At 45.8% G+C, this 13,385-nt stretch overlaps 1 protein-coding gene across 1 annotated transcript in view; it reads left to right on the forward strand.

The window, feature by feature from the left end:
* Positions 1–13,385, forward strand: part of LOC119461852 (formylglycine-generating enzyme-like) — a 148,700-nt gene that overhangs the window by 88,270 nt on the left and 47,045 nt on the right. The window contains exon 6 of the mRNA XM_037723221.2: positions 11,905–12,019. Within this exon, the coding sequence (XP_037579149.1) occupies positions 11,905–12,019 (115 nt within the window). The remainder of the gene's footprint in view (positions 1–11,904; positions 12,020–13,385) is intronic.

The following is a 13,385-nucleotide window of genomic DNA, read 5'->3' on the forward strand; positions in this document are numbered from 1 at the left end:
CCACACTATTGCCAAACATTCTTTTTCGGTGGTGGAATAGTTTGACTCTGCCTTCGATAAAGAGCGACTGGCATAGGCGATGACCTGTTCTCATCCATTCCGTCTCTGCACAAGAACGGCGCCGAGGCCGTTACTGCTGGCGTCGGTGTGGATTTCAGTTTCCGCGTTTTCATCGAAGTGCGCCAAAATGGGCGGTGATTGGAGACGGCGCTGCAGCTCTCGAAACGCTTGCTCTTGTGGCGCATGCCATACAAAAGGGACGTCCTCTTTTGTCAGGCGTGTCAGCGGCTCTGCGATCCGTGAGAAGTCTTTGACGAAGCGTCTATAGTAGGCGCAAAGTCCGAGAAACCTTCTGACGCTTTTCTTTTCACGGGGCTGCGGGAAGTGTCGCACGGCAGCTGTCTTCTCAGGGTCTGGTAAAACACCGGCAGAGCTGACAACGTGGCCCAGGAATTTGAGCTGTTCGTAGGCGAAGCGACATGTTTCAGATTTCAGCGTAAGTCCGGAAGACTTGATAGCACGCAGTACCACTTCTAGCCTACTAAGGTGCTCCTCGAACGTAGAAGCGAACACTATGACATCATCAAGATACACCAGACAAGTCTGCCATTTCAGCCCAGCCAACACGGTGTCCATTACTCTTTGGAAGGTTGCGGGGGCAGTGCAGAGTCCAAATGACTTTGAACTGGTATAATCCATCTGGCGTAATGAACGCAGTCTTCTCGCGATCCCTTTCGTCAACCTCCACCTGCCAATAGCCGCTCTTTAGGTCCATAGACGAGAAGTATCTTGCATTGCAAAGGCGATCCAAGGCGTCGTCAATTCGAGGGAGCGGGTAGACGTCCTTTCTCGTGACCTTGTTGAGTCGGCGGTAATCGACACAGAATCTTAGGGTGTTGTCTCTCTTTTTCACGAGCACGACGGGGGAAGCCCAAGGGCTTTGAGAGGGTTCGATGACGTCGTCATGCAGCATTTCTTTTATCTGTTTCCGGATTGCTTCGCGTTCTTTCATAGACACGCGGTACGGCGACTGGTGAATAGGACGTGCACTTTCATCTGTTATGATTCGGTGCTTCGTAAGCGTCATCTGGCGAATCTTCAACAATGTATCAAAGCAAGCCTGGTAGGTATGAAGCAGTTTCTGCAGCCGTTCTTGTCTATCTTGCGACAGCGCAGGGTTCACATCGAAAGAAACGTCAGAAGGTCGAGGTGCGAGTTCGTTTTCGATCGTGAGGATGTTGGCTATGTCCGGAATAGTTTCGAAGAGCGCTACCGTGGTGCCTTTGGTGAGATGACGATATTCCGAGCAGAAATTTGTTATCAGTATGTTGGCTGTTCCTTCGATCAGGTGGACGATCCCTCTTGCTACAGACAACCCCCGCTCAAACAGCAAACTTGGGTTCGCTTCGACCAATCCCTCGACGCAGCTGCCATTGTTGGTACCCACTACGATCATAGTACTCGAGCGGGGTGGCACCGTGATATGCTCATCGAGGATCGCGAGTGAAGCAGATAATGCAGGACTTGGATCTTGTGCGATGGCGTTGTCTGGTGAAAGACTTATGGTCTGTGCTTGTAGATCAATGACCGTGCTGTTCTCCGAAAGGAAGTCTACGCCGAGAATGACGTCACGGGAGCACTGTTCTAGAACGATGAAAACGGTAGGGTACGTGTGTCCTCTCACCTCTACACGAGCCGTACATCTTCCTTTTGGTGTTACTACGGGACCGCCTGCTGTTCGTATCTGTTGGCCATCCCAAGCGGTAAGAACTTTCCTTAGTTGAGTGGCGAACACGGCGCTCATGACGGAGAAATCAACGCCGGTGTCAACCAGCGCAAACACAACACGGTTGTCTACCTTGACTGCTAGGTCCGTAGATTTGGTTCTGGTATTGCAGGTGCGTCGTTGTGTGACGTCGCGGCTTCGTCGGGACTTGCTACTGACGTATCGCTCGGTCTCGTCGGAGGCATGAAGATTATGTTGTCGCGCCGTTGACGCATTTGTTCGTATGCGGCAGGCGTAGTTGCACCACTGGAATGTTGCGGCGGGGGAGGAGCTTCAGCAGTGCGATGAGCAGCAACCGTGCCTCCATCGGTTGCCGTCTTCAGTTTCCCAAGCGAGGGCTGGGGGACCTTCTCCGCTCTGCTCCCAAGTAGCTAGGGCGGGGCGAACCAGAACGGCGGGGTGAGGGCGACGGCGACCTGTAGCGGCTCATTTGCGAATTCTGCCTTTGTAGGTAGTGCTCAATCTCAAGCGGCCTTTGGCCAGGTTGCGGACGTGGAGCACCGATAGGGAACCCACGGATGCCGAGGTTCCTATAGTAGCACCGACGGTCTACATGGCCGGGCTTGCCGCAGTGGAAACATAGAGGACGCTGGTCTGGAGTCCTCCAGACATCAGACTTTCTCGGCATTGCCTGTTCGACCATAGGCGGGCCATCGTTTGGTCGCGAGTGTAGCAGTGGTGTGTACGTCGGTCTGGTCGGGCTCACTTGGCGTTGCACAGCGGAGGCATATGACATGACTTGAGGGGCTCGAGACGTGTATTCGGGTGCTTGGTGCGGCTGAATGGGTTGCCCCATTCCCAGTGCCTGCTGGACTTCTTGTCTGATAACGTCGCTGATCGCTGCGACTTGAAGAGCGGAGCTAGGGAACATTTTGCGGAGTTCCTCTTGTACTACAGCCTTGATTGTGTCTCGAAGGTTGCTCATGCTCATAGCGTCGACTTCCATGGGAGATGTGCCGTGGACTAGAGCAGGGCGCCCATACTGTCTTCTTCGAACGTCGAGTGCTTTTTCGATGGCTGCGGCTTCAGTTAAAAATTGGGCGACAGTTTTTGGTGGGTTCCGCATAAGGCCAGCAAAAAGCTCTTCCTTCACGCCTCTGATAAGAAAACCGAGCTTCTTTTCTTCCGGCATTTCTGGATCTGCTCGACTAAAAAGATTCTTCATTTCTTCTACGAAGACGGCCACGCTTTCGTTGGGGAGCTGGAGACGTGTTTGAAGTTGTCTCTCTGCCCTTTCCTTGCGAAGGACACTTGTAAATGTCAGAAGAAGGCTTTGCTTGAAGTTTTCCCATGTCCTGAGCTGGGATTCTTGGTTGATAAACCATGTACGTGCCGACTCCTCCAGCGCGAAGTAAACATGCTGCAATTTCACGTCGTCGCCCCACTTGTTGTAGCTCGCCACGCGCTCGAATTGTTCGAGCCAGTCCTCAGGATCATCGCAGGGGGTTCCACGGAATGTCGGTGGCTCGCGTGGTTGCTGCAACACGACGGCGGTAGAAGTGAGAGGCTCGCTCATCTTGGCTGTCGGGGGCGTGTCTTCTCTGGCAGGAGGCCGTACTCAGGGGAGAGCCCAAGATTCCGGCGGCTTCTTCGTTGGTCGTCTATCTTCTGGTTGATGCAGACTGGTGTCGCGAGTGCCCGAACGAGTGCTTGACATACCCAGCGCCTCCACCAGTTGTCACGAGTGGTGCTAGACACCGGTAACTGCAGTAGGCGAGAGTACGGCAAGACAAACATTTATTGAGGCGAACTTGTGCCCCGCATAACCAAAAATCAACTGTAGCCCAGTAAGAGCAACATGTGCGAGCACGGACGGCGATCGGCAAAAACAGAGAGCATCACCAATGTGCAGGCAGTACTTAAAGGCTGCGAAGGGACATGCGCAGTACTATCGCGAGAGATAGCGCGAGTTGCCCTGCCTGATACGATGGGCCCATCGTAAGTACGAAGCTGGTATCACGATAGGTTTGCGCGAGTGCTTAAACGCGATAGCAATCGTCATGCGAAAGTCATCGGAACAGATGTAAAGACCATAAGGCACGTGGCAATACCAACCAAGCACCCTCTCCCATTACCTGAGCATTTCAAATTCGTGATAACTACCAAACAACCATCCCGATGCACCCTGAAACCGAAATAGTACGCCTACCAAATCACACGAGTCCGGCATTTGCCATTGTCACTTGATGATGCTATGCTTGGTAGTCACTTAGTGCCATCCTACTTTGTGACCGCCAACAGGGGAGATGCTCGTTTGAAGGTTGTGGAACCTCCAATACGTTTGATGCTTCCGAGTGCAGCAGGCTTCATGACCGGCTCTTGTTGGCAACGTAACTTCATGGTAGTACAGGCCACATGCCTTGTTCTGGTGTTTGGTTCTGATACTGAGAACTCTTTTGATAGGTTCTCGTGGGATCAGGAGGCATGGCCTCAAATAAAGCTAAATTATACTGCAACTGCATTTCTTTCTGTCTTCTTTCTTCTTTTATTTTATTTTTTTATTATTTTCTGGCCACCATCCCGAACTTTGAGGATGGATGAATGGATATTATGGACATCCTTTTTGAAATCGGGTGGCCACCAAGCTCATCACTTTTAGTTTCTCCTGTGCCTATGTTTGGTTTTTGGGACCCATGGTTTGGTGTTAACAAATTTGTGCTAACAAAATATGAAACTATGGTTTCCATGCTACCTCCGCATGCTACGCAAGAATTTTAGGAGAGCTGCTTCTTGGCCTAATTGGTGTTTGCTGAAAGACATATTTGCCACTAATACTAAGACACACGCTTATGTTGTACACTTTCATTAGCCACCATTAGAAGCAAGAATCAGACCACACAGCTTAATATACTATTAATACTAATATATGTAATTACCAGTTAGTATTATAGTTAAACCTCAATATAATGAAGTCGGTAAAGTGGGCAGTTTGCTTCGTTATATCGAAATTTCTTTGTATTGAAACTTAATCTTTTATGCAAATAAGTACAGTTGCCGATCGATTTTTCTTACAAAGAAAGGGGCTGCAGAACTTTCTGCATTGTCGAGCAATTGAAAAAAGTAAATTTTAATGAGAAAACAATTCATTTTGATGCATTTGGAAGTCGGCGACGAATGATAGGGTTTCATGCCACGTCGACGGTATCTTCACATCGGCGGTGCGAATTAAGCGAAGCCAGCCATGCTTCCGCGTGTACTCCGCCCTCGCGGCTGATAGCGTCGCCCGCACTGGGACGACGCTATCATGAAAAGCGCTGGCAGCGGGGAGCGAATGCATCGTCTGCCTCTCGCTCCAACGGCTCACCAAAACTCGAGATTAAGCAACCTCCAATACTAAACTCGTAGGAAGACAGCTTACATGGTGCCACGCAGCAGATTACCTCTAAAGCAGGGTGTGCTTAGCTGCGCTTACAGCGATGCGCGGCGCCAACTTACCGCCACCCCGCTCGTGCACGCTTGATCGCGTTACCGCGAGCTCTCTCTCCTCCCCCATCTTTAATTTTGCTGGTGGGGGAAGGAGGCACTCGTAATTCCGCTATCTTTGTTTCTCTTCCTCACACACTTTCACTAGCACCTAAAGCACACAGGGCGCGATAGGATCTTATCGCACTTGGACTTTATACGGAACATGATGTGGCTCTACTTCGGCGGTCACTCTTGTTGCACGATTTGAGAGGTGCATTTGCAAGCAGCCACTTGTAATTTAATCATTTGACCATGTACGTCCGTGGAAGTTTCCATTTATTGTCTCGGCATTCCTTTGCAGAGGCAGTGAAATTTTGTTGTATTGAAATCGCATACACACACACCTCATTATATTGAGGTTCTAAATACATGATGTTCTATAGACAAGAGGTTATGAGAAGTTATATCAATCTATTAAAGTTCATTATATCGAGGTTTAACTTTAGTAGGACAGAACAATACGTAAATGAGTGCATTAGGGAGCGTGCTCTTGAAGATTTGGTCGTACTGCACGTGGACGCAAGGCATGGCTTCAGGAGACAGAGAGCAGCACGGCTGGGTTTGCTTTGGAGGCATCTTTCTTTTTCTTTTTGTAATCAGAAAGAGCATTTCTATCTGTATCAGCCAGGCATTCACAAAAAGCCTGGACACTTCTGAGTTTGAATTCACGAATGCCACCTTTGTGCAAAATGTGATGTGGCGTGCATTCACTTTAAATAGTAAATGTGTCAGTGGGCAGTCTCTCTTTGTTAATCCTCGTCCCTGTTGTGTCTGTCCAACATTTTGTAGCTACTATGCTTCAGTTAGAATCCAAAAGCAACTAGGCCAACAATCAGTCCATCTAAAACATAGAGCAGGCAAGTGTGGTGCATCTGTGTTAATGTGATAAGTGAAGCACATATAATTGGCAGAAGCATGTGCACAGCAGCAGTGCAGATAGGGGCAAGCACACACCTTCACGATGAGTATGTGCAAGTTGCCAATTAAAGTAAGCATTAAAGCAGCAAAGAAAACATTGCAAGGTTTGATGATGGTCATGAGCGGCAGGATGCCTCCTTGACTGTCAGTGAGTTTCTAATTTATTTCTATGATGATACGACTGTTGGTGGCTGCCAGTGCAAAATGTTGGGTTAGTAAAAGTTTTGAAAGTTCGTGTCAAATGCCATTGGTACAATGCTTATTTGCAGTCGTAAAAGAATGTGCACAACGAAGTGAAGGTTATTTATTTCATTTCATATATTGCACCTTAAGTGCTTGAAGGCATTTACATAAAGGGGGCGTGCCATCGAGTTTTCATATACAATGCAATAAAAAGCAACTGGTAACAAAATTTACAAACATAATGATGGCGTACATCAAATTTGCAAATGCAATACAATAAAAAGCAACTGGTAACAAAATTAACAAAAGAAATAAATGAGATAAAGCAAATAAAAGTAGCGTACAGTAGTACGAATGCAACTTAGCAACACGCTATGGTGGGCGTGTCTCATTTGAGAGGAGGTGGCGGGTTAATTGTTTGCGAAATTTTACTCGATCTGAGTTTGGTGTCAGGGAGTGTGCGCCATAAGGGTATCGTGTGCCGGAAGAAGGAGCTATTCATTGCCGATGTTCGGCCGCTTACACGTGTGCGAGTTAATCGCGAGGATGATCTGAGCGGCGGGTTTAGCAGCGTGTGCCTTGTAATTCTAATGCTGGAAGGGAGAGGGTCTGTTTTATAGCATTATACTGATGTATGGAGAATGTTGAGATGTTGTAAAATGTGCTGCACGGTTTTGTACTGCTTCTATTTCATTGGCGAGATATGATTGTGATGGATGCCATATGGATGACGCGTACTTGAGCTTTGGTCGCACATATGTTAAGCATGCCAATTTCTTGATGTCAGCAGATGCCAATTTAAGGTTGCGACATAGGTATCCAAGTGTGTGTGATGCCTCAGAACAGATGGTTTCGATATGAGATACCCATGATAGTGATGGTGTTAAATGCACTCCTAAGTACTTATAAGTTTCGGGACGAATTAATGTGGTATGAGTGGTTTACCTTGATGCGTTTGCGAGAGAACAATATTAATTTTAATTTCAACAAGTTTAAGGGCATGAGCCATTGATTATACCATGCAGCGATAGTGTCTAAATCATGTTGCAGAGTAGTGATGAGTTATGAATAGGGTTATAAATAACGCAGTCATCGGTGAAAAGCCGAAATTTTGATCTTATGTTAGCGGGGAGGTCGTTCATATAGATTTAAAATAACAGTGGTGATAAACCTGCACCTTGAGGAACGCCTGATGTTACGCTAGCGAATTGAGAGTTACTGTTATTAGCAGTGGTATACTTAACTCGACCTTTCAGAAAGTGTTCCAGCCAGCAGATTAGGTTTTGACTGATACCAAGGGAAGAGAGTTTAATGAATAAATGATTGTGAGATACTCAATGGAATGTGTTGAAAAAGTCTATGTGAATGAGCTCGTCTATATAATGTAGCAGATCATGTGTGAATTCTGCCAATTGAGTTTCACAGGATCGTTGCTTGTGAAAACCATGTTGTAGCGGCTGGAAGAAGTTAATCGATTCGACATGGGCCATTAGGTTGGAATGTGTTCAAGCAGTTTGGACTAGTCAGAGAAATTGGTCTGTCATTGGTGGTAAGTTCTGTCTGTCCGGTTTTAAAAATTATGACTATGTTACCTATTTTCTAATTGTTGGGAACGACGGAGTTTTGCTGGGATTGGTTTAATATTAGGCACAGTTTTTTGCTAGATATTGTAATGGTATTTTTCAGGAGCTTACTGTTAATGTTGTTGCAGCCTGCTGGTGATGCTATTTTAAGGCTATCTATTAGTTTAGCTGTGCCCTCCGGGCTTATTTGAACATCAGGTACTTCCTGTACATCAGATAGTTATGGAGCACAGTTCCAGTAAGGGTTCAAGGTCTAACTGGGGAGTGGCAGTGAAAACAGAAGAGAAGTGATTATTAAGCGCTGGTTGCGCACTTGTCAGGTTTGATGGGTTCATCATCCTCGTTATTGAGTTGAATTTGGTTTATGGGTGCTTTGGTCAAAATAATTCAGAATTTTTTAGGGTTAGTATGCAGTATTGCGAGTAAATCAGAAGGAAAAAATCTAGCTTTTGCTTCGTCTAAGTATTTGAGATATTGTTTCACTCATTGGCAGTAACGGTTCCATGATTTGAGGAAGTTGCTTGTCCTAGCTGATCTGTACAGGCGTTCCATTTTAGGAAGGTGTTTAGGCATTTGTTAAACCACGGATTAATTTTGTCAGTTTTCACAAGAATTGTAGATATATATTTATTTTTTATGGTTATCATAACGTTTTTGTAAAGTTCCCAGTTGGCGTCGACACTGCGTGTTTGATATGTGCTCTGCAATTGTTCAAGAAAGCACTCCAGTTTTTCATTTATAAGATCATAATTACCTGTTATAGTCGATGATTAGTTTCTTAGCTAGGGACTTTTTCTTTTTTGTTACCGTGAGAATTATATGAAGAAAACTGTGATCACTAAGCCCAGGTAGAGCTGTGAGACTAGATATGTCGTCAAGGCAAGTTGTTAGTAAGAGATTGAGCATGTTGTCGCCTTTAGTGGGACATGGTATAACCTGGTAAAGATGGATGTCTAATGCTAAGCCAAATAACTGTTTAGATTCGCTGGATGGGGATCTGTGGGACACGGTTAGAAGAGGCCAATTAATGTGTGGATAATTAAAATCCCCGAAGAGAAAGATAGGTGAGTCGGGGAATTTCTATTTTATGTTATCTAACGTGTCGCGGAGTTTATCGCAAAAAGGTGGTTGGCTGTCTGGCAGCCTGTAGCAGATTCCGAAGATAGACTTCAGGGGTGGGTTATGAACACATATCTATATTAGCTGGTGTCATGAGAAATGAGGGAAGATTGCAAGGTATTTTTGATAGCTATTAGTATTCCACCTCCACTCCTGCCATTTCTATCGTGGCGGTATTTCATGAAGTCTTAATTAAGATAGAATTTCGCTATCTCCGATGTCGTCATTCAGCCAGGTTTCAGGGAGCAGAATAATATCGGCGTCTATTATCAGTGATATAGCTACAGAGATGATCGTATTTAGGTACAACTCTTCATATGTTAGTGAACGCAATGTTAAGAAAAAAACATGTTTGACGGCTTGGATCAGAGATGGGGGCGATTCTGCTTGGATCGCGTCAGTTATTTTCTTCAGTGGCGCTGTTGGGAGAAATTCTGGTTATTGGCTTGTCTTCTGAAAAGCGAGAGCACTCTTTCACGCTATAGGTGTCTGCGTTGTAGAAGTATGTTTTTGTACCCACGTGAAGGTGATCAAGTGCAAGTTTGAAGGAACGCTTCTGGAGGCGGATAAATTTAAGCAGCTTTGATCGTGCATAGCTGGTTGCAGGTGTGAAATCTTCCCTTACAGCATAGTTAGTATCTTGTAGTTGACGTCCGCAAGCCAAGATTTCTTTCTTTGTCTTGAAATGAGTCAGTTTTGCAATAATTAGTTTTTTCGGCCTGGGCAAAATTTCCCAATACGATGTGCACATTCAATATTTCCCATGTCCAGTTGTAATTTTAGACAGGTAGAGCAAAGTGTCACGACTCATTGCTCCGAAGCATCCCATGTTTTGTTTTCTGTGTTGTCAAGACCAAGAAAGAGTAAGTTGTTTCTGCGCAGTCTATCGTTCGTGTCAAGACTAGCAGCTTTGAGGATTTCTACGTCACTTTTAATTTGCTCTGCATCGTTTGTACTAGGTTAGGAATGTCATATCTATACTAGCGGGTAAGGCAAGAAAACATTTGTACTTGCACAGTGAGATACACAACAAAAGTCTGTTGTCATGATTCAGAAGGCAATACAAAAAAATTGTGGGGTTTAGCATCGCAAAACTTCACATCAGGGTGAAGAGCTCTGGATTAATGTTTTGACCACACATGTTGTTGCATTCCATCCGAATGCTGCCGCCACAGCTGGAAACCGAAGCCGCATGCTCGGCAGTGCCAACCACGGCGGGTGACTGTGTTTCTTTGTCAATGCCCGAATGAGAAATGGCTTCTTGGAGAAGAAAATTTAAGGGTTTCTATAGGGCATCTGTAATGTGTGGAGCATTTGGAGCTCAGCACTGTTATGTGCTGGCTTAGGCAGTTGTTTTATGGGCACAATCAAGAGCTTAGACAAAGATTTTATAACATTCCAAGAAGACAAAGATAGGTAGGCCAGCCTTCCTGAGGCACTTTATCCCCATTTATGTAACTCCCTATACGACCCCATCTGTCGGCCCCCTTATTGATTTTGGCACACTGAATCTTGGGAAGATGTTTTCTAAACTTTAATAACATAAATAAACAGTGGCATTGACTTGTTTTTGTTGTCAAACACTGTCAGTAAGAATTCCCCATAGTTGGTCATGCAACAATGACCATATAGGCAAATTTAGACTGATGACATTTAACAAAATGTCCATGTATAAAAAACAGTATTGCGTGTCCCTTTTTGCATGATCTGTGATAGACATGCAGTACGTTCAAATACTTACAGCTAGTTGAGCTTGCAGTAGCGCACCCAGGATCTCTGCCAGGGGGGGTGGGGGGGTGACAGTTTGCCAATATACGATCTAAACAGCACTAATTTCAATTTCTTCACAAGAAATTGTCAAAAATGCGCTTTTTGCAAGTGTGCAGATGATTGTGCGTCTTACACCTTAGTTGCAGTATGCAAATGCGCAAAGAAAGAAAAGGGATTAAACAAAAGGGTGGGCTAAGTTGGCCTCAGGGGGGGGGGGGGTTACAACCCCCGAACTCCCCCCCCCCCCCCCGTCGGTGCACCACTGTGAGCTTGGATTCGAGGGTGTGGTTTAAAGAGTGAGTACTGTATAAAGGCCTGCAATTTGAGAATTGTAGAAGTCGGTAGTTATCCATTGATGTTGCCATGGAAAAACTTCACCGACGATTACGATACTCCCTAATGTGAAATTTGACCGCAGCTCTTTAGGTACTTCAATTCCACTGGTTGCGTCGCTCATTGTTCAGAAAGAAAGTGTGAATACGAGAACACGTAGCGGTGCCAATGCAGGCAAAGTAGTGCATGCGCAGTGGGTCTAAAGCCCACGCCTACGTTGTGTTTCCACATATGGTATCGGTGGACGTGCTCACCACATGCCTTAGTAATGACATCGTCGACGACCGATAGACGGCGTGTGCTAGTATGCCACCATCTCGTAGCAAGTCATTCCATGTTCATATTTTTCTGTGGCACAGTTTCAAAGAAATGAACATGGAAAAAACCCTACTTAAGGACACTATAGCTGATTGAAGAGCACCAGCTAAGCCTGATTCTTTGTCAATCTTTGAGACAGTTGGTGAGCTGGAGATGTAGGCCACATACCAATGATGTTTTCAAAACTGCTGTATTTCAAATTACATTGTGCAATGGAGTGTACATGCGTACAAATAAGCATCTAGCATGACATGTTACACATGCAACATTTGTGATGGCAAGTGTAAGCATCATGTTGTTGCTTTTCCTGCTTGGCTTACATTCCACGAATCATTTTTGAACTTTTCAGCCTTTTGATGTTGGTATAGATTCGAATACAAAGTGACGCAGCTTTTGTGGGGGTCCGAACACATGGTTTTTTTCTTGTAGGCTGTTCCCATGGGGCAACAACTGGACTCCCAAAGGCAAAACTCGTGCCAACATCTGGGAGGGCAAGTTTCCAGTCACAAACACAGCTGAGGATGGCTATCCTGGCACAGCACCTGTGAGCACATTTTCCTGGCTCCTACAAAAACTGCATTAGTTTGTCAACGCCTTTCTTGGTGCAAATACAGAATATTCTTTTTTGTAGTATCCGAAATATGTTTTAAAGAAATGTGGAGAGAAGAAAACAGAGAAATAAATTGATTGGGTGTCTTTTAACAGACGCAATGCCATTTTCAAGCCCATTCAACCTGACAGTTTGCAAATGAAAGAAAAAAAAGTGACACGTTACCAGGTTTTCAGGGATTAAGGCAGTGACAGTAGTTACAGAAAAAATAACGCAGATATGCAGAGTATGTTAGTCAAGTATCATATAATGTTACACCGAAGTGACAGTTCATATTATTCAGAAGAACAGAGAGAGAGAGAGATGGTGAGTAAGGCAGGGAGGTTAACCAGATGTTAGAAACCGGTTTGCCACCCTGCATGAAATAGGGCTTAGAAAAAGGACAGAGAGAGAGTGTGAGAAAGAAATGAAAGCACAAAAAAAAAATCTCACACGCCGGAAGAGCGTTCTAACCACAGTAAGATGGCAGGCCGCTGGCTCGCAAGAAGCGCAGAAGCGCCGGCACGGCCTTCTTCTGTGACGTTAAGTCCAGTCTGTGGTGGAGAATTTTTTCTTCCGACAGAGGCCGGTCGTCCAATTGGTTGAACGCGTTGTTGAGATTTTGTCTCTGCGCACTGTACTGCGGGCAGTCGCACAAAATATGTACAATCGATTCTTCATTGCCGCAATGGCCACAGGCTGCGCTGTCGGCCATTCCTATGCGTTGGAACGCATAGGCGTTGGTAAACACAACGCCCAACCATAATCGTGACAAAAGGGTTGCGTCTCCTCGGCGAAGCCTTGATGATACTCGAAGGCTTAGGGTTGGGTCCAGAGAGTATAAGCAAGCATGCTTGAAGTGCGATTCATTCCATTGTGACCTTGTGCGTTGGCGAGCAAGCACGCGGAGCTTCCGTGCAGCGTCAGTCCTAGAAAGTGGTATGGGCCGTTGGTGATCTTCTTTATGAGCTGTGCGGGCAGCTTGAACGGCCCGTTCATTGCCGATAATTCTGCAGTGACTTGGAAGCCACTGAAAAGTTATTTCTTCCCTATCTCAGTCAGATTGTGTAATGCCTCGGCAACCTCCAAGACCAACTGCTCGTGTCGACCGCGGCATGAAGGTGTGCGTGCGTCTGGCAGTCCGTAAATCATCCATTGCATGCGTGCGTCGGTACCTTCGTTCAGCACGATGACGGATTGCTTGAAGTCGTTCGAATTCTATATCAAATTCCGTTAGCTTCAGAGAGCATGTGAGAGTGCACATAGTGTCTTGTACTGCACTCTTGATTGTCTCTTCCAAGCGATGTGAAATGTTGTCTTG

Source organism: Dermacentor silvarum, chromosome 8 (assembly GCF_013339745.2).
Source record: "Dermacentor silvarum isolate Dsil-2018 chromosome 8, BIME_Dsil_1.4, whole genome shotgun sequence".
In the NCBI taxonomy this organism is placed as follows: Eukaryota; Metazoa; Arthropoda; class Arachnida; order Ixodida; family Ixodidae; genus Dermacentor; species Dermacentor silvarum.